Source organism: Narcine bancroftii, chromosome 13 (genome assembly GCF_036971445.1).
Source record: "Narcine bancroftii isolate sNarBan1 chromosome 13, sNarBan1.hap1, whole genome shotgun sequence".
Classification (NCBI taxonomy): Eukaryota; Metazoa; Chordata; class Chondrichthyes; order Torpediniformes; family Narcinidae; genus Narcine; species Narcine bancroftii.
Window position 1 is genome coordinate 67,362,311 of NC_091481.1, and position 21,160 is coordinate 67,383,470.

Consider the following 21,160-nt stretch of genomic DNA (forward strand, 5'->3'; position numbering starts at 1 on the left):
CCTTCAGCCAGAAGGTGGTGAATCTGTGGAAGTTGTTGCCACAGGCCATTTGTGGAGGCTGGGTCATTTGGGTGGATTTAAGAAGAAGATTGATTAGCCAAAGCATCAGAGCTTATGGGGAGAAGGCCAATGTAGCTTACAGAATGTCAAGGGTAAGTGGTTAGATTTTCTTATTGGATTTGAGCATTGTCTAAATTATTAAGGAACCAACACCTCTGGCAATTTATCAGCTAACACTGGAAGGTGCTGCAGAGAGATGGGACTGTGAATGGAATTTTGTGCCGTCAGTAACTATCTTCCAGGTGGGCTTGAGCATGGATCTGTTATGCACTGTGACTTCATCAGCCAGAGGTTAGTTCCAAATCCTGATCACCATGGATACAAAGGCCTGAATGCAATGCATCAGAAGACTTTCTGGTGGGCTTACTGCCTCTTTATAAACTACAGTGACTATTGCAGGACCTCACCGGAGACTGCGATTTGCAAAGATCGACCACGCTTTAAAGAGCTTGAGGTGAGAGAGTATACGAGGAAGAGCAGTCCTCGTGGGGTTATTCCTGTTGAGTCCAAACACTTTGACCTCAGGGAAACACAAAGGTCTCATCCACAGCCAGTGTGTGGAAAATTGAAGCTTTGACATTCCCAGAGAGCCCCTGTAGTCTGAGGTTCTCCTACCTTCTGGCTGTTTTTCTCCTTCTGTATCCTGTCAACCTGGAACCATTTTAAACTCCATTACCAGCCTCTTAACTTGCAGCCCAGTCCCATTCACCCGTCACCTCAGGCTAACTTTTTAAAGCCTTGTTTATGAACAACTCCACACCGTTATCTTCGCTTCTCTCTCTTCCCTCATTCTAGAACCTCCGACATCTGGATGCTCTTCCAGTTCCAGCTACTGTTCACTGCATCCCTGGCAACCTAAGGCCTAAACTCTGGAGCTAGATGTAATCGCACCCCCACCCCCCCCCCCTCCCCACCCCATAGTCTTCAGTTCTGGAACCTGTCGCCTCAGAGAACAGTGGAGACTCGAAACCCAGGTGAATGCGTAATTAAAAAGCACCAACTGGCAGGCCTGTGGGCCGAGAGCAGGGCCAGTGTGAAGTGCTCTGTTGCTGTAGCCATAGGTACGATGGGTCAGATCGCTTCTCATTAAAGTGAGGGAAACAAGAGCATGTTGCTGAGGTAAAGGTTCAGCCTTGATCTCATTGAATAGAGTGCAAGATCATTGAGGATCCCTTCCCCACCCCGCACACAGCATCTTTCAACTGCTCCCATTAGGAGGATCAGAGTCAGCACCACCAGGCTGAGGAGCAGCTTCTTCCCACGGGAAGTAGGAATGCAGAATAACCGAAAGAACTGCTAACACTGACCATCCAAGACTCCTATACATATAAAACAATATTTATCTATTTGTATGGATAAAGTACTTGTCCTGCGTGTGCATTGTTTGTCTGTATATGTGTTATGTCTGGTTGTGTGTCTACGTGTTTTTCACCGAGGAACGGAAAACACTGCTTCATCAGGTTGTACTTGTGCAATCAGAGGACAATAAACTTGATTTGACTTAAATGGTGTCCTGTATAATTTCTCATTCCTTCAAAATATGTGACTTTTGATTTAGCTCGGCTAAGTGCTGCAATTTCTACATGATCGAACCAAAATGTACACAAATAACCTTGAATAAGATCTTGAATGTGCTCTTTAATCACATGTGAATTGTCTGAATGCAAACTTAAAACTGGAGCACAGGGGAAAATATAGGAAACAAGACCCAAATATTATAGAGAGCTCTGTACATGGGTTGGAAAAAGTTAGAGATTTGGGCCATCACAGGTAAATGGGATTAGCTCAGATGGGCAAAGCAGCCACCAGGAATGGGATGGGCAGAAGAAAACTGATGCATAACTCGAGGATTCATATTTCCAATAGAACACCCCTTATTGAGGCTGGCCCACATTGGCAGAGGTAGGTTTAAAGGTGGGACTTTAGGAGGTTTAGTGGCCTTTTCTGGGTAGGGTAGTTCTCGCTCCAGTAATTGTCCTTTCTGTGTTGATGCAGCAATGGACTTCCTGCAGCCATACCTGGGGCTGATCGCCTTCTACTTGCCGATGGTGATCTTCAATGAGGAGTTTGTCTACAGTACAAATTTGGTGATTGGGATCTTCTGCTGCGGGATCAGGCAGATTTACACCACGGCACCCAAGAAGGGTGAACTCCTCCAGCGAAAAATTATTTTTGGATCAACGGCCTGCAGATTCAAAGGTGAACTGTCACACCCCCCTTGCCCAGAGGCTGGTGTCCCTTTGCGTTGGTAGATGTACTTGCAGGAACTGTGGCTTTCTCACCTTCTGTGAATGGGCTGGGCAGCTGTGGAGGCATTTTGACAATCCAGATAGTGACTGAAAAGCAGAGGTTCCCAAAGCAAGCGCCCAGAAACTAATGTATTAAGAGCGGAACAGCTGGTTGACAGTAAGAAGTCAACAAATTGGCCACATGGCGCATTTGGATATCCAAAGTGTTAGACATCACAATCAGTGCAATGTAGTGGCACGGCAGGTAGAATTACTGCCTTACAGCTCTGGAGAACTGGGTTCAATCCTGACTTTGGGGGTTTCTATGTTCTCCGTGAGACTGTGTGGGTTTCCCCAGATCCTCCCACATCCCAGAGATATTTTTTTAATTTAAATTTTAAATTTAGACATAGAGCAAGGTAACCGGCCATTTTGACCTAGGAGCCCAATTACACCCAATTAATCTACATCATCCAGTACGACTTGAACGGTGGGAAGAAAATTTAGAAGAATGGGGGGGACTCATTGAAATATTTTGAATGTTGAAAGGCGTGGACAGAGAACATGTAGAAAGGTTGTTTCCCCATGATGCAAGAGTCAGGACAAGAGGGCGCAACTTCAGGACTGAAGGGCGTCCGCTTAGAACTGAGATGCGGAGGAATTCCTTCAGCCAGAGGGTGGTGAATCTGTGGAATTTGTTGCCACAGGGCGGTTGTGGAGGCTGGGTCATTTGGGGGAGGGGGGAGGGATGGGTGGGTGGAAGAACTGGAAAGACCAGAAAAGGGGGGAGGGGAAAGAAAAGGTGAGCAGGTTTAATGGAAAGTTGTAAAGTCAATGTTCATGCCACGTGGGTGGAGGGGACCCAGACGGAAAACAAAGTGGTATTCCTCTAATCTGTGGGTGGTCAGGGTGGGACAGTGCATAAGGCCATGGACAGACATGTGAGCGCAGGGGTGTGACCCTAAATTGAAAATATTGGCCACTGGGAGGCTGCTGTGGTGGCGGACGGAGAAGAGGTGCTGGGCGAGGCAATCTCCTAATCTGCGACTCGTCCCTCTGATGTAGAGAAGACCACAAAGGGAGCACCGGATGCAGTAAATAAGTCCTTGTGTGAGAGATAATAGAATATAGGAAGTAAAGCTAGTATGAATGAAATAAGGAATACTCGACTAGACTAGAGGAAGTTAAGTAAGTGCTGAGTAGGGATGAATTCCGATAAGAGTGTGAGGAACGGTTACGCAAGTATAATAGAATAAGGGTTTTATAGTGATAGACAGAATTAGCAAGTTCTGAATTAGTAAGTACTGGGGGGTTGAGATGTGTGAATAAGGACAAAGGCATGATGGGACCCAGACAGGATACTCCATGGTCTTTCAAGTTTACAGAAACTGCACGTAGGCAGACAGAATTACCAAATGCCAAACCAATCCAGGAGGCAGAAGAATGTTAGGTGGGGAGGGTACCTCTACACTGAAATGAACTGTATAAAAGTTGGGTGAGCCCCAGTATGTGTGTGTATTCCCAGGGTAAGGGGAAGCACCCAATTTTCCATTGTTGTACAATAAATGTTCTTTGTTCTCAATTTTTGTCTCGAGCGAAATCTGTGAAGGTACTTCTGTTTCTCACAATTGGGGGATCGTCCGGGATCGCACTCCCTCCACTGACAGAGTGCCCGACGACAGGGGTAGGTGCACCCCGGCTGATTAAGCTGGACTCCCGGACGACGGGTGACTGGTCAGTGGACGAAGCGAGTGATATCCGAGAAGAGGCATTGAGAACAAATGACGGGAGAACGTTAAGGAAGCGCGCTAGGAATAGCTACTGGATCCCGGTAAGAGGAATTTTATTTACCTGCTAGTATGGGAGGAGTAAGTAGCAAGGGAAACAGTCCTAAAGAAGGACGGGAAGATCAGATACCTAAACATAGTCCGTTCGGATTAATGTTATCTGATTGGGGTGCAATTTTAAGAAGGAAATGACCTCCCTGATAGAAGACCATAAGGGACGTGCAGAACTATTAGATCAATTTTTGGGAATGAATATATATACCTGGGATGAATTAATTTTGATCTTTAAGGCTCTATTCACATTGGATGAGCGTGGAATGATTCGCCAGGCAGGGATTAGAGTCCGGGATAGGGAACACCAAGGGGGACCGGAGGCGATACCTGGGGAACTTAAATTCCCCTTGGTAAACCCAAATTGGGATAAGAATACTAATGATGGTCGCACACGAATGGAGGAATATAGGATTAACCTAATAAACGGAATGAAAGAGTCTGTTCCAAAAGGACAGAACTTTAAGAAGGCATTTGAGGTTCCCCAAGGTCCCGAGGAGACCCCCTCTGCATTTCTGAATAGATTGCGTGCGGCCTTACAGCAATATGGGAGGTTGGATATAGAATCCCCAGCAGGTAAAGAGTTGGTATTGACAGGCTTTGTTACTAATTCAGCCCCAGATATCAGGAAGACATTACAAAAGACAGAGAATTGGCATGAACAGGGAATAACACAGCTTTTACAGATCGCACAAAGGGCATACGTCCAGAGGTCTGAAGATAAACAGAAAGGAAAAGCTAAGATTTTGATGCAGGCAGTCAAGGAAGTTGTGGAGGGACAGCAGGGCAATGTTAGGAGCTGTGTGCCAGCTCCTGGACATTGGGAGGAGTGCCGGGAGTGGGGACCAGAGCAGAGGCAGGGGTAGAGGAGAATTCCGGGGACGACGACCATTCCCGGGACCCCGTGGAGACCCTGGTAGAAATTGAGAAACAGGAGCATTAGTTTGCTATTATTGTAAAAAGGAGGGAATGCCCAATGCGAGCCAGGGAGACGCGATCTTACACATTGCTGGAGGCAGATTATGAATGGGGGGGGGTCACGGTTCTCAGTCAATACACACCATGGGCTGCACGGAGAACCATTGGTAAATTTAAGCATAGGACCCCAAATTGACAAGATGATTTTTCTAGTAGATTCTGGGGCAGCCCAGTCTGAAGGGACAGTGATGATTTCGGGAGTGGGAGGAAGAGATTTTACGGTCCCTATACTAAAGAATGTAAGGATACAAATGGGAGAAAAGATAATACTTGTGATAGTACAGACCTATCACCAATGTATATAGTTACAGTATCTAGAGTATGTAATGACTGTGCTTACAGCGATTGGCTGAGAGCTTAGCCACGCCTACTGTCTGGGCCTTAAAGGGTTGTGTCCCGAGCCAAGTCGGATCATTCCGGACTGGTCGGCCACCTGTGAAGAGCTCTTGTCTTTTGCTAATAAAAGCCTTGGTTTGGACCAACAAGTCTTTGGTTCTTTCGACGAGCTCTACAATTTTATTAGCAAAAAGAATTTTTTTTAAAAAGGGATGGAGCGTCTGACTCGGCCAGAAAAATTTGACATCGACCCACAGTGAGCTGCAGCCTTCAAAGCCTTTAAGTTCTGGCTGTTAAACTTTGAAAACTTCCTAAGGCTCATTCAGGTAGAGGAGGATAACCAGCGTCTAACAGCATTGCTGTCTATGGTGTCCTTGAGAGTCTACGAGAACATCCAGGATGAGACCACTTACACTGCAGACATAAAGGTACTGAAAGAACTGTACGATCAACCGATGAATTGTAGAGCTCGTTGAAAGGACCAAAGACTTGTTGATCCAAACCAAGGCTTTTATTAGCAAAAGACAGGAGCTCTTCACAGGTGGCCGACCAGTCCAGAATGATCTAACCTGGCTAGGGACACAACCCTTTAAGGCCCAGGCAGTAGGCGTGGCTATGCTCTCAGCCAGTCGCTGTAAGCACAGTCATTACACTCTAGATACTGTAACTATATACATTGGTGATAGGTCTGTACTATCACATTCACCCCTTCTTGGAGAACTGACCCTGGGGTGGAAGGGCTGAAGAGGGAGAAAAGGAAGGGGTAGGTTAAGGACTGTAGCGGTCAGGGGGTCTGACCATCCGGCGTGATCGCCGTGGTGCCGGGATTGGGGTCGCTGGAGTGGTGTTGCCAGCGGGCTCATCAGGTGCGACCGCTCCTTCGCTCAATTCCCCAGCCGTGTTGTCGGCAGGGTGGCCTGGGTCGTTGGGGTGCTGTTGGTCCTTCTGTTCCGGCACGGGGCCTGGGGAATAAAGAGTTGGGGAAGGTTGGGTTGGCGGGGGTTGCTGGGCCTACCGCGTCCTGAGCTAGGTCCCGCACCGAAACAGTGTCCTCCCGCCCGTCTGGGAACTCAACGTAGGCGTAATGCGGGTTCGCGTGGAGTAGAGTCACTCGGTCGACCAAGGGGTCATTCTTTGAGTGCCGGACGTGGCGTCGCAAAAGGACGGGGCCAGGGACGGTGAGCCATGCCGGTACAGTGGTTCCTGATTCGGATTTCCTTGGGAAAAGGAACATCCTTTCATGGGGGATGGCATTTGTTGCGGTACATAGGAGGGAGCGGATGGAGTGTAAGGCACTAGTGAGAACCTCCTGCCAGTGAGAGGTGGGGAGACCTTTAGACCGGAGAGCCAGTGTAACCGCTCTCCAGATGGTGGCATTCTCCCTCTCGACCTGGCCGTTGCCGCGTGGGTTATAGCTGGTGGTCCTGCTTGAAGCGATACCACACTCCAGAAGGTACTGTTGCAGCTCTGCACTCATGAATGAGGACCCCCTATCCCTGTGGATGGAATTGGGGTACCCAAACATGGCGAAGATACTGTGAAGGGCCTGTATCACTGAGGTGGCGGTGGTGTCTGGGCAGGGCACAGCGAACGGGAAGTGGGAGTACTCGTCGATGGCCATAAGGATGTAGTTATTACGGTTGATTGACAGTAGGGGCCCCTTAAAGTCTACGCTAAGACGCTCGAAGGGGTGGGTGGCTTTGATAACGTGGGAGTTCCCCGGATGGAAGAAGTGGGGCTTGCATTCAGCACACACCGAACAGGCTCGGGTCATGGAGCGAATCTCCTCGACTGAGTGGGGGTGGGGGGGGGGGGGTAAGAAGGGACAGTGATGATTTCGGGAGTGGGAGGAAGAGATTTTATGGTCCCTATACTAAAGAATGTAAGGATACAAATGGGAGAAAAGATAATAACAGAAGATATTTTACTAGTTCCCCAAGCTGGAGTTTGCTTGTTGGGACAGGATTTACAGGACCAATTGGCTATCGGCACCAGACCACAGGGATCAGGTATCGGGTTCAATTTTATGTACTAACAGAGGAGTATCGGGAACTAATAAATCCTAGAATATGGGCAAAAAGAGGCAATAGATTAGATGTTCCTCCCCTGCAAATTACTTTAAAAGACCCTGACCAAGTAATTAGACAAAAACAGTATCCAATTCCTATGGCTGGCCGAAAGGGGCTGCAGCCAGTAATTGACCAATTGGTGAAAGATGATATACTCGAACCTTGTATGTCACCTTTTAATACCCCAATTTTACCTGTCCAAAAACCAGACAGTACCTATCGATTAGTGCAGGATTTGAGGGAGTTAAACAAAATTATTCTCACCCGTTATCCGGTTATACCTAACCCCTATACGTTAATGGGTAAAATTGATCCCCATAGTAAGTGGTCTAGTGTAATTGACCTCAAAGATGCCTTCTGGACCTGTCCGTTGGCAATAGACAGTAGGGACATGTTTGCATTTGAGTGGAAGAATCCTTTTACAGGACGGAAAAATCAGTACCGGTGGACGGTCCTGCCCTAGGGTTTTACAGAATCACCAAATTTGTTTGGCCAAGTTTTAGAACAGGTACTAGATGAGGCCCCTCGGAGAGAGGATTGTCAATTAATACAATATGTTGATGATTTATTAATCACGGGAAAAACGTATGATGTAGTTAAACAATTCACTGTTGAATTTTCTAGGGAATAAGGGTCTTAGAGTGAGCGAATCAAAGTTACAATTTGTTCAATCTGAAGTTAAATACTTAGGTCATCTGGTTAGTCAAGGAATTAGGAAGATAAATCCAGAGAGAACACGTGGTATTCTGCAGATCCCGCCTCAAGAACATAGGAAATTGTTCAATCTGAAGTTAAATACTAAGGTCATCTGGTTATTCAAGGAATTAGGAAGATAAATCCAGAGAGAACACGCGGTATTCTGCAGATCCTGCCTCAGGAAATTCCTTGGTTTAGTGGGATACTGTAGAATTTGGATTGAGAATTATTCTAGCCTGGTCAAATTTCTTTATGATAAACTTGCAACTCTAGGGGGCGAAACTGTTGTATGGACAGAGGAAGAGATTAAAGATTTTACCTTGGTGAAACAGCGTCTTATTAGTGCCCCAGTTTTGGCTTTTGTTAGGTCTGCTTTGTTCATGAATGAGTGAGACAAACACCAGGCTGAGTCGAAATCAGGGTTCTTTGTTCTTTATTACCGGATTGTAACACTTGCGACTAACCATGTTAGTCGGAGAATGCATTCTGCCGTTATCAGCAAAATGGTGATTTTTTATACCCTTGGATATGTGCTTAGAACATCATCATATCATTACTTGTCCAATGACTAAAACTGTTGCTATCCTTTCCCTGCTAGCTTCCTGCCTCTCAATCCATCAATGTCTCTCTTATCTTGTGAGTACAAGGATGCATTCACATCTTGTTACAGCCCTGCACATTCCCATCTCATGATGTTTTACCTAACAGGAGTACAAGGACACCTCCCCTTCTTGTTACAGCCCTGTACAAGGTAACTCCTTACACATTCCCATCTCATGATGTTTTACCTTACACTTTACCCAACCTAAATAAGCCATTTGACCTCTATACCAATGCGAAAGACGGTGTGGCCATGGGAGTATTAATGCAAGAGAGGGCAGGCTTTAGACAACCAGTTGCCTTTCTGTCAAAAATTTTAGATCCTGTTTGTCGTGGTTGGCCAGACTGTGTTCAAGCAATTTCAGCCACTGCTATTTTAGTCGAGGAAGGACGAAAGATTACGTTTGGTGCCCCGATGATAGTTCACACCCCTCACACAGTCCGCACCATTCTCTTACAAAGTGCCGGAAGGTGGCTTACTGATTCTAGAATTTTAAAGTATGAAGCGATTCTTATGGATAGAGATGATTTGACACTGATTATAAACAAAGAACAGAATCCAGCCGCCTTCTTGGTTTCTCCAGATTCTGATACTGTCCCCACTGATTTAGAGCAAGTAAGTTTAGAAGTGATAGATTTACAGACAAAAATTAGAGATGATTTAAGTGATGAACCTTTACGGGAGGGTGAAAGATGGTTTATTGATGGATCTTCCCGCTGCATTGATGGCATTCGGTATAGCGGGTATAGTGTAGTGGATGGGAATGAAGGAGTTGTGATTGAAGCCGGTCGTCTTCCCGGTCATTGGTCAGCACAATCCTGTGAATTATATGCCCTCTGTAGAGCTCTCCAGGGTTTAGAGGGAAAGGTGGGCACAATCTATACCGACTCAAAGTATGCTTTTGGTGTAGTGCACACCTTTGGAAAGATTTGGAAAGAGCGGGGAATGATAACTGGGAAAGGACAAAAGTTAATCCATGAAAACTTAATTGTTCAATCCTTAGATGCTCTTATGTTACCTGAGGAAATAGCTGTAGTTCATGTACGGGGCCATCAACTTATTGACAGCCCTGAAGCACAGGGGAACAGACGGGCAGATGAAGCTGCCAAACAGGCTGCGCTCACAGAAAAAATAGACATGCAGCTGTTACTCCCCACCCCACATGAGATTCAAAAGACTCCCATCTTTTCACGGGAAGAGGAGGTTTATATGAAAGACCAGGGAATGCGTCAAACTGCTGATGGGTTGTGGTGGATGGCAGAGGGACGCCAAGTACTGAACAAAGCCTTGGCTCGTCAGATTATTGATCAGCTCCACCAGCAGACACATTGGGGAACACAGGCACTTGTTGATGCTTTTGTACGGTCCTTTAATTGCTTGGGAATATACACCATAGCCAAGCAAAGTACTCGAGGGTGCCCAATCTGTCAGCGAGTGAATAAGAAAGTCATGCGCCAGGTAATGCCTGGTGGTCGCGATATAGCCGTACGCCCGTTTCAACAAATACAGATTGACTTCACGGAATTACCTAAGATAGGGGTTTATAAATACCTCCTGGTGATGGTGGATCATTTTACTCGATGGGTTGAGGCTTTCCCGACCCCTAATGATCGTGCTAGCACCGTCATCCGGATATTACTAGAGTCTGTTATTCCGCGTTATGGCATTATTCAAACCATTAACTCAGATTGAGGTACACATTTTACCTCTCAGGTACTCCAGGGTGTGTGTAAAATCCTGGGAATAGATTGGCAGTTACATACTCCATGGCACCCCCAGAGTTCAGGCCATGTTGAATGGATGAATCAGACTCTGAAAAATCAACTCACTCGACTTCATGAGGAAACTGGCCTCTCCTGGATTAAATGCTTACCCTTAGCTTTAATCAGGACTCGCACAGCTCCTCGTAAGGGACCTTGCTGTCTCACCATATGAAATGATGTTTAGTCTTCCTTACATGGGATTCCACACTGATACCCCTACCCCTGAGGCTAATAACTAGTACATATCTAAATATTTACAGGGACTTTCTACTTCTCTATATGACTTAAGAGAGAAGGGTTTATTAGCTCAAAACCCACCTATTCATTCTATTAAACTTGGTGATTGGGTATATGTAAAAGCGTGGCAAGACCATAAACTAAAACCGATATGGGACAGCCCTTATTGTGTACTTCTGATTACAGACACTGCAGTGCGAACAAAAGAAAAGGGGTGGACTCACATACAACGCATTAAACAAGCTAATTCACGGACTAAAGACGTTGATAATATACCCTCCACCTGGCGTGCAGTCTCGCACCCTTCTGGTCTGAAAGTTACGCTACGCTGGGAAAAAGTGCTGTAATGTTATTTTTATTATTTGCTGTATTGTTTTTCTGCTGGTTCCCAATTTTTGGGAAACCACCCAATTGTACACAATGTATTAAGTCCTCCTGGAATAGGGGCAGCAGAGGTGATAATTACTTTGAGGAATGGACAAGTTTACCTTTAGAATGCAGACAGGGCACAGGTATAGAGTGTATTCATAGTGGGGTACCTTATTTAGTATGGTTTAATTTAGGATCCCAACATGGACCAGGGAAATAGAACTGCCCTAGGGGAGTGGATTGGGTTTGCGTCCCGGCCTCTACAGATATTAAAAAGATGAGTGGTAAAAATATGGTACAAAGGAGAAGGTGGGAAAATGACAGGCAGAACATTAGTCAGGGCTATACCTGGATTAGGGATAAAGGGGGTATATATGCTAATGCTCGCAGACAAGCTGCTACTCACAGGTTAGGTAACAATAAACGTTCCCCCCCAACTTGGCATCTTGTAAATCATCCTTTGGGTCATGAATACATTCAGAAGGCTAAAGGCCATCACTATAAGGGGGATTCCAGTTGTACACGGCTCAAGCTGCTCCAGAATACCACAGCTGTTTGGCATTTAAACCGTTTAATCAGACTCCAGGCAGTTTTGGAGATTATCACCAAACAGACAGCGACGGCCTTGGATTTATTGGCTGAAGAACAACGACAGATACAAGCTACAGCTTATCAAAACCGCCTGGCTTTCGATTACTCGTTGGCTGCTGAGGGCAGCATTTGTGGAAGATCGATTGATGACAATGGTCACAATGGTCAGGCGGTTGAATTTTTTACTGTTGACTGGAGGTGGATACACACAGCCCTTATAGCAGTTGGACTTATTTTAGCCATCATGATACTTCCCTGCCTAATGACTTGTGTGCAGTGTTTAATTCAACGGACCCTTTCGTCAGATCACTACAACCCAAAAGATGTATGTTTCCCAAACTCAGTCTGATGATGCTGAGATTGCAGTTTGTTTGCTGACTCGCTGGGAAAAAGACCAAGGAAGTAAAGCTATATGAATGAAATAAGGAATACTAGACTAGACTAGAGGAAGTTAAGTAAGTGCTGAGTAGGGATGAGTATAATAGAATAAGGGTCTTATATTGATTAGAAAGAATTAGCAAGTTCTGCAAGTCCTGGGGGTTGAGATGTGTGAATAAGGACAAAGGCAGATTCATGAATAAGGACAATGACATGATGGGACCTAGACAGGATACCCCATGGTCTTTCAGTTTACACAGAAACTGCACGTAGGCAGACAGAAATTACCAAATGCCAAACCAATCCAGGAGGCAGAAAAATGTTAGGGGGGGGGGGAGGGTACCTCTACACTGAAATGAACTGTATAAAAGTTGGGTGAGCCCCAGTATGTGTGTGTATTCCCAGGGTAAGGGGAAGCACCAAACTTTGCATTGTTGTGCAATAAATGTTCTTTGTTCTCAATTTTTGTCTCGAGCGAAATCTGTGAAGGTCCTTCTGTTTCTCACAATTGGATGTACAGGTGAAGCGTTGCTTCATGTGAAAGGCTTGTTTGGGTCCCCGGACCTCCTGCGGGAAGGTGCCAGGGATGCGAAAGGTGGGGAGGGAAGAGTGCACGATGTAATCACGGAGGGAGCAGTCCCTGTGGAAGGCTGAGAGGGGAGGAGATGGGAAGATATGTCTAATGGTGGGATCCTGTAGTAAGTGCCGGAAATTCTGACGGATGATGTGTTGGATGCGGAGGCTGGTGGGGAAGTAGGTGAGGATGAGGGGGATTCAATGCTTGTTGCTTCTGCGGGCAGAGGGGGCAGGGGCAGATGAGCGGGTAAGGTAAGCGCTGAGCTGATAGTGGTGGAGTGGACGCCATGTTTGTGGAAGAAGGCAGACAGTTCAGAAGATCTGGACTTGAAGACCTCACCTTGGGGACAGATGTGGCGGAGACGGAGAAATTGAGAGAAGGGGATGGAATTCGTGGAGGGGGCAGAGTGTGAGAAAGTGTAGTCCAGGTAGTGGTGACAGTTGATATATTGTAATATATATCAGTGGAAAGCTGGTCTCCCAAGATGAAGAAGTCAGGGTGCAAGTACCCGTACAACCAGACGAAACAGCGTTCTCCGGTCCTCGGTGCGAAACACGCAGACGCACAACCAGACGTAACACACAGACAAACAATACACATGCAGGACCAGCATTCTAGCTATAAAAATAAATAAATAAATACTGCTTTGTACAAATGAGAGTCTTGGATATCATATCCTTTTGGCTGTGGGTCTGGACTCCTCCCCTTGTCTTTATTCAGAAGTCTTACTGTTTTTTTTTGCTTGAAGAAGAGTTCAGGCCTGAAACATCAGTAATATATCTCTCTGCCCAATACTTTCAGCCCTGATGAAGTGTTCTGGCCCTCCCCCCACCCACCACTGATGCTGCCACAACCTTCTGAGTTCCTTCACCAGATTGTGGGTAGTTCCAGATTTCAGCATGTCTGCAGAGTCTCGTGTCTCTCTTATGGTCTCTTTTTATACTGCAGGTAATTAATGTTCTTTTTTTAACAGATGTAAAAAGAAAATCCCAAAGGACTTTTAAGAAGCTTATTGAATCGCCCACCCAAATCCCTTACTTCCTGTGCATCTTAATCTACTGGGGGCTTCTGCTCTTCACCCCTTTGCTTCCCAAGGGTTTGTCCATCCCTTGGGTCCTCCACTGCTCACTGGACCAACTCATTGTACTCTTCAGCTGGTGGAAGTGCTATAGGAGCTTTCATCAGAGAAATCTACAAGACATCAACTCCTTCTGGCAGAACGAGAGTAAGTATCTGGTGAGTAAAGACCTCTTCACCGTTACACTTCCAAGTTGCCTAACACTCATCCCGTCGTCCTTTGGGGAAGGTAGCAATGAGCCATCTTCTTATCTCTCTCTGCTCTCCCAGTGACGGTGTTCCCACTAGGCTTGACACGTGACTGCTGGGGGGAAAATGTAAGCGTTATGAGATCACATTTCGATTTTTTAAAAACTTGGTATGAATCAGGTTATTACTCATCTTGTGGTAGTTAAATCGACTGGGAGACAGAACCAGAGAGTGAAACAAGACCGTCTGCAGATGCTGTTATTGTAGTTAACACATAGAAATGCTGGAGGAAGTCAGCAGGTCACAAAGCGCCAACAGGAGGAAAAGGTATATAACCAACGTTCTTCGAGGTATACAAACTGGGAAACTGAACCAGATATCTCTGATGGCCATACACATTTGGACTTCCTCCCGGCATCTGATTTTCTTTTGAATTCAAAAATAAACTTTATTCATAAAGTTGAAAGACGTGGATAGCGTAGATGTAGAAAGGTTGCTTCCCAAGGTGGGAGGGCACAACTTCAGGATTGAAGGGCATCCGCTTAGAACAGAGATGCAGAGGAATTTCATCAGCCAGAGGGCAGTGAATTTGTGGAAATTATTGGTTGTTGGAGACCAGGTCATTGGGTGTATTTAAGACAGAGATTGATAGGTTGTTGATTAGCCAGGACATCAAAGGTTATGGGGAGAAGGCTGGCAGTGGGGCTGAGTGGGGAAATAGATGTTCATGATTGAATGGTGGGGCAGAATGACTGAATAGCCTATTCTGGTCCTGACAGTGTTCTTTAGTTACATTCACCATTCATCAAATCAATCATGCACATAAGCACCAACTCCACTGATAACCCCAGTGAGCTAAACACCCTTCAAGGATTTGCAAGGTCATTACACAAGGTGTCCCATAGCAAGGGAGTTGAAATTGCAGACCTTCAGCTCCAAGGATGCACCAAGTTTCAGTGTGTCAGTTTTGCAAAAACTCCCGCAACTTAGAATGTGCCAGTCGGCACCATTCCCACGGGACATTTCATTGCACAGAAAGACAGTTCAAAGAGCATTCTTCTCTGAGTTGATCTTCTAGATGTCTGTCTCCATAGATCAGAGAGGAGAAAAACACGAAAATCTGCAGACACCGTGGTTGAAGTAAAAACACAATGCTGGAGAAACTCAGCAGGTCAAACGGTGTCCTTAATCGCAAAGATACAGACAAATAACCGACATTTCGGGCTGTGCTCCATTGACCTGCTGTGCTCTTGCTCTGCTTTCAGTTGGTTGAAGACTTTGAATGGATGCGACAGCTCAAGGATGACTGCTTCAACATCAAGCAGATGACAGAAATGGAAATAATGGTATGGAATAACACTGGACATGGAGGATTTTGGATCCTGAACACTTTTGGGTGTATTTTATGGATTTGGGGCTGCTGATCGCAAAAATCACTTTAAAACTATCCTATCATGTATCCTTTTATTTAGATATAACCTGTTTTTGTGATTTCCTGTCATATTTTAAGTCTACTTGTATATTTCCCACAAAGCAAGCTATTTTGGTCAGTCCAAGCATGCCTGAGCATGCACTCAGTGCTGGTGCTATACAAATTGACTTAGGCCTGGACATGCTTGGTCAGGATAGATGCAGATAGGCTATAATAGCAGCTCCCATATGCAGATACTGTGCATTACATTGATATAGATTGATGCACATGTTCCTCAGGCAATGTCATAGTGAGTGTACTTAACAATAGCATTTATTATCTTCAGGAAGATTCAACACTGCAGAAATATCTCGTCAATGTGGCAGCAGTGCGATACATTCTGTTAGATTTGTGGGTGCTTAAGGCTCAAAGATGCAGTATTACTGCAGTTATTAAGAAAGCCTATGAGGTCTTACCTTGAAGAAGGGCTCAGGCCTGAAACGTTGCTTCTCCCAGGAATTGACGGCCAATTTACCTGTTATGGGTCCAGTGGAAAAGGGAAACTATGGTTCTGGTTTTTTCGGTGGTTCACACGAAATGACTATACCCAAACTTTCGACTTGGTCAGACTCTTTTATTCTGCAGAATTGTAAGTTATCTGCACAGAGACTCACAGTGATGCTTTCTCTATGAAAGCTGGCAGAGAGACTGACCATGTGTTTCAAAGCTATTCCTTTGTCTTGTTCAAACATGGACAGAGTTACATTTGGCCCAATCAAAAGTTCACACAATACATTCTTACCCAATGCTACTAAGTACAAATTCCATTGCTACATAAGATTGACAGCCTCTTATCAGACCCGTTCATTGATTAGTTCAGAATAAATTCCTATAGTTAGTCATCGTGCTAATTGGTCCTTTTGAATTGCCATGCCCACCTTACTAGAATGCTGCAAAACCTAGCTGTACTATTACTAGCTGTTAACCCTTTCCTTTCTCAAAACCATCAGCACACCGGCAAAAATGACGTAAAATCACACAAGGGATTGATGGCCTCAATTCTTACTCACATCCCCGGCATCAGCTGAAGCTGGTGTGCCACTTAATCCAGTGGAAAAAGGACAAGTAACATCCCAGGACTAATGATGAAGGTCAACTCTCCTATCCCCGGCGATGTATTGTGGTCAGTGGGAAAGCAGTTTGCGTCCTGGTTAAAAGTGGACCAGGGGAAACAGCAAAAACAGCTTCTTTAACCGGGACACTGCACGGCCAATTAACTGGGATGCCAGTGGGAAAAAGGGCTTATATCTCTGCTATATAAAGTAAATTGTTTGACCTGCTGAGTTTCTCCACCATTGTGCTTTTACTGTCTATGTGGAGTTGGAATTGTTTATTGTCACATGTGCCGAGACACAGTGGAAAAACTTTATTTTGCATACAGTAGTCACTGTCTACATCATTACAGCAGGTGGTGAAAGTTACACTAAAACAAAATGCAGAATATCGTATTAAAGCAAAATGTACCATTAATAAGTGCAGGACGTCATTTGTACTAATGGGAAGACATTCAAGTGTCTGATAACAGCGGGAAAAATCCATTGCTTGGATCTGGAGGTACACATTTTTAAATGTTTTACTTCTGAGGGGGAAAAGTGAGTGGGAGGTGAAGACAGTTGATGGAACGGAGGTTAGTTTGCATAATGGCTTGAGCAATGTTCACGACTCTCTGCAGATTCTTGCAGACTTGGGCACAGCAGTTCTCACATCAAGCTGTGATGCATCCAGAGCACGATACTTTCTTTGGTGTGTCCATAAAAAAATCGGTTAGGGATATTGGGGACATGATAAACCTCGTCAGGCTTCTGAGGCACATAATGACATCAGAACATAGAAGCAGGAGTTGGCCATCCGGCCTGTCAAGCCTGCCCCACCCTCAATGTGATCATGGCTGCTCATCTCCACCAACCTGCCTTTTCCTCGTATTCCCTTAATTCCCGTCCTTTGTAGAAATCGATCCAACCTTGTTCTCAATATATTTACTGAGGTCACCTCCACTGCTTCAATGGGCAGTGAATTCCCTCTGGGGAAAAGCAGCAGCTCCTCATCTCCATCCTGAATCTACTACCCTGGATCTTGAGGTGATGTCCCCTCATTCTGGTCTCCCCCACCAATGGTAGCAACTTACCGGCCTCTATCTTTTCAATGCCTTTCATATTTTTATATGTTTCTATAAGATTCCCTCCCATTTTTCAAAACTCCACCGAGTACAGTCCCAGATGACTCAATCTCTCCTCATAAGCTAACCCTCTCATTTCTGGAATCAACCTGGTGGACCTCCTCTGTACCACCTCCAAAGCCAGTCCATCATTCCTCAAGTAAGGAAACCAGAACTGCACGCAGTGCTCCAGATGTGGCCTCACCAGGACCTTGTACGTTTGCAGCTGTCTTGGTTAAGTATCAACATGGTTATTGTTGATATTATTACAAGCTCCCGTTTCATTTAGTAACATTAAGGGTTAGTACAGGCTGCATCCATTCACACTGTGGAGAAATCTGAGTGGCAGAAATCAGGTACAGACTGTGGCCAAAGTTAATCCTTTGGAGGAAGAGAGGGAACATTTGTTGCTTTATCCAGGGACAGGTGGAGAGAGAGAGAGAAAGAAAGATGTGAGAGAAACATTTAAAGGAACAGAAGCCATCGCATGAACATCGTGCTGGAGTGACTCTGTGAAATGGGTAATTTAGCTGATTCTCCCTGTCAGGGGAATTATTGAACCACTGTGACCAAAGGAAAAGTCATTTTGACTGACCCATGCTGGGGTTTTGAGAAGCATAGTAGAAGCCACACATTTCATATCCCCTTGCCAAGGACAAGGGGCGTTGTGACAACCATTCGCCCAAAAGGATATTTCTCAGCAAGCAACTTGACGAGGATTCATGAGTTTTTAACAGTTCAGTCACTCAGTCTCTTCCACCTTGTTCGCGATTACTTCTGGGCATCAATTAAAGACTCTGCATTCCAACACAGGATTTCTAAGCCTGAACTTGGGGCTGACTTTCCAGAATTGTGCCTAAGCTGTAATGGTTTGGGTATCACACACACACATTTGCGCATAGTTGGAGGGTTGTTAATTAAGGTGTTATATTATTGGTAGTTATTTATAAATATATTGTTTTAAAATAAAAACAACAACAGTCTGTGAATTTCTATTGCTGCTGCTCTGCTATGTAACAATATTTAAATCCTATCAATATGGAATTCCCCACCAGCACCATTAATATAGACAGGGGTATCACCCATTCCCCCTTTACGCTGCTGATGACCAGTCCCTACACTTTGCTGGGGTTCAGGGAGAGGTTGTTGTCCTTGCACCTTTCCCCCAGACTTCCTATCTCCTTCCTATACCGTCTCATCATTATTTGAGATTGTTCCACAATCTTGGTGTCATCTGCAAACTTGGTGCAGCACTTGGCCTCCAAGTCCCACGCCTTCACGTTCCCCAGGGAATTGCGTAAGTTTCCTCTGGGGGGTTCCAGTTTCCACCCACATCCTGGGGACGGTACGGGGAGGTTCAAGAGGAGAGATTATGTCGTCTTGGACCGTACTTGCTGGAGTTTGGAAGAATGAGAGGGGATCTTATGGAAGCATAAGATTGTGAAAGGCATAGGTAAGATTGAGGTAGGTCATTTGTGGGGGGGGGGGGGGGGGAGGGACTAGAGCTGAGGGACCTAGCCTCAAGATCCAGGGCAGAAAATTTGGGACAGAGATGAGGAGGAACTGTTTTTCGCTGCCCACTGAAGCAGTGGATGTGAGCTCAGTAAATATATTAATGACAAGATTAGATAGATTTTTACAGAGTCGGGGAATTAAAGGATATGGGGAAAAGGGAGGTAAGGGGAGCTGAGCCAATCATCAGATCAGCCATGATCTCATTGAATGACAAGAGCAGGTTCGATGGGCCAAATGGCCAACTCCTGCTCCTATTTCTTTTATTCCTATCTGCAGATGTTGTGATTGTAGTAAAAACACACAAAATTTCTGGAGGAGCTCAGCCAGTCTCGCAGTGTCCATCTGAGATAAGATACATTATTGATGTTTCGGGCCTGAGCCCTTCTTCAAGGAATAAGCAAAGAACAAGCAGGGAACAAGCAGGGCTCAGAATACAGATGATGTTGGCTGGGGGAGGAGTCCAGACCAACAAATGGTGTTCATTGGATATGATATAAGGAGAGGTGAGAATTGATTTTGGCTCTGTGAAAGGAAACAGAGGGAAAAGGAAAGAGAGAGAGAGAGAGAGAGCGAGCTGGGGAAAGGTGATAGGGAAGGGGGATGGGGTTTAACAAAAACCAGAGGTCGATGTTAATGCCATCCATTTGGAGGGCGCCCAGAAGGAAGGTGAGGTGTGTTTTCCTCCAATTTGCGGTCAGTCACACCATGGGCTACAAGGGAATGGGACAGGGAATTGAAATGGGTGGCCACTGGGAGATGAACACTATTGCAGCAGACAGATCCAAAGTGCTCAATAAAGTGATCTCCCAGTCTGCGCCCAGTCTCTCTGATGGAGAGGAGACCACAATGGGAGCACCGGATGCTGTAGACAACCCCTGCTGATTCACAAGTGTAATATTGCTTCACTTGGAATTACATCTGGATGATCCCACAGGACATTCATTGCCAAGGAAATTCATGAACATCATCACTGAATACCTGACAAGGAAGCCTGCAATTCAAATACCTGTTTTCCTAATTCTGCCAGCTAAAGCTAATATGTCATCTGGGCCCAGGGCCTTGCTGCATCATGGCATGATATATGGTTGCCTGGAGGGAGAATTCTTTTAAATTTAAATTTTGACATACAGCACGGCAACAGGCCCTTTCGGCCCACAAGCCCATACCTCCTAATTACACCCAATGTACCTACACCCCACTGCTGAAGTTGACTCGTGCTGTAATAAAAAAAACAGCAGAACCAATCACATCTTTATTGTCTTACACTAGCGGGAGTGTGGGGTACAAAGTAAGAGTAAATAATGTAACTCATATTTTGCACTGATCCCCACTCAAAGTACACAGCATCCTTATACATCTTATGTAGTCCTTTAGACAGGTGCCTATGTGCAGTCTTCAGCTGATCCCAGAGGGTTTCAGGGGACGGGTCCGTGAGGCGGATTGCATCCTCGAGCTTTGCTTTGAGGTTTGCCTGGAAGTTTCCTCTCACTTCGTCTGACTGCAGGTTTCCAACATTGAACCTCTTTCTGGGGGCTTTACTGTTCCTGGGCTTTGGCTTGAAGTGACGGTTGAGTTTGCAGCGAACCAGCCGGTGGTCAGTGTGGCATTCCGCGCTGGGCATGACCCTGGTGTGGAGCACATCTCATTTGTCACTTTCTCGCACCAGGACGTAGTCCAGGAGGTGCCAGTGTTTGGATCGGGGATGCATCCAGGTAGTCTTCAGGCTGTCCCTCTGCTGAAAAAGGGTGTTTGTAATGACAAGCCGCTGTTCTGCGCAGAGCTCCAACAGGAGGCGCCCGTTGTCATTGCACTTGCCGACGCCATGCTTGCCCAGGATTCCTGGCCAGGTTTCTGAGTCTTTGCCGACGCGAGCGTTGAAGTCGCCAAGGATGACAACCTTGTCGGCTGTAGGGGTGCGTTGGATGAGGTTGCGCAGGTCAGTGTAGAACTTGTCCTTTTCTGCTGGTTCCGCCTGGAGGGTTGGAGCATAGACACTGATGAGGGTTATGCGACGCTTGTTTTGAAGGGGGAG

At 45.7% G+C, this 21,160-nt stretch overlaps 1 protein-coding gene across 2 annotated transcripts in view; it reads left to right on the plus strand.

Moving 5' to 3' along the window:
* The first annotated feature begins 391 nt into the window (after nucleotides 1-391).
* The window catches only part of LOC138748561 (uncharacterized), a 28,304-nt gene continuing 7,535 nt past the window's right edge, over nucleotides 392-21,160 (plus strand). Inside the window, exons 1-5 of one of the 2 annotated variants that reach the window (XM_069908975.1) lie at nucleotides 392-514; nucleotides 2,056-2,259; nucleotides 13,695-13,957; nucleotides 15,253-15,333; nucleotides 16,409-16,917. In XM_069908975.1, the coding sequence (XP_069765076.1) occupies nucleotides 2,058-2,259; nucleotides 13,695-13,957; nucleotides 15,253-15,333; nucleotides 16,409-16,486 (624 nt within the window). In that variant the 5' untranslated portion in view covers nucleotides 392-514; nucleotides 2,056-2,057 and the 3' untranslated portion in view covers nucleotides 16,487-16,917. Of the gene's footprint in view, nucleotides 515-2,055; nucleotides 2,260-13,694; nucleotides 13,958-15,252; nucleotides 15,334-16,408; nucleotides 16,918-21,160 lie in introns of those variants that run through there. The other variant, XM_069908974.1, reaches the window with a different exon arrangement.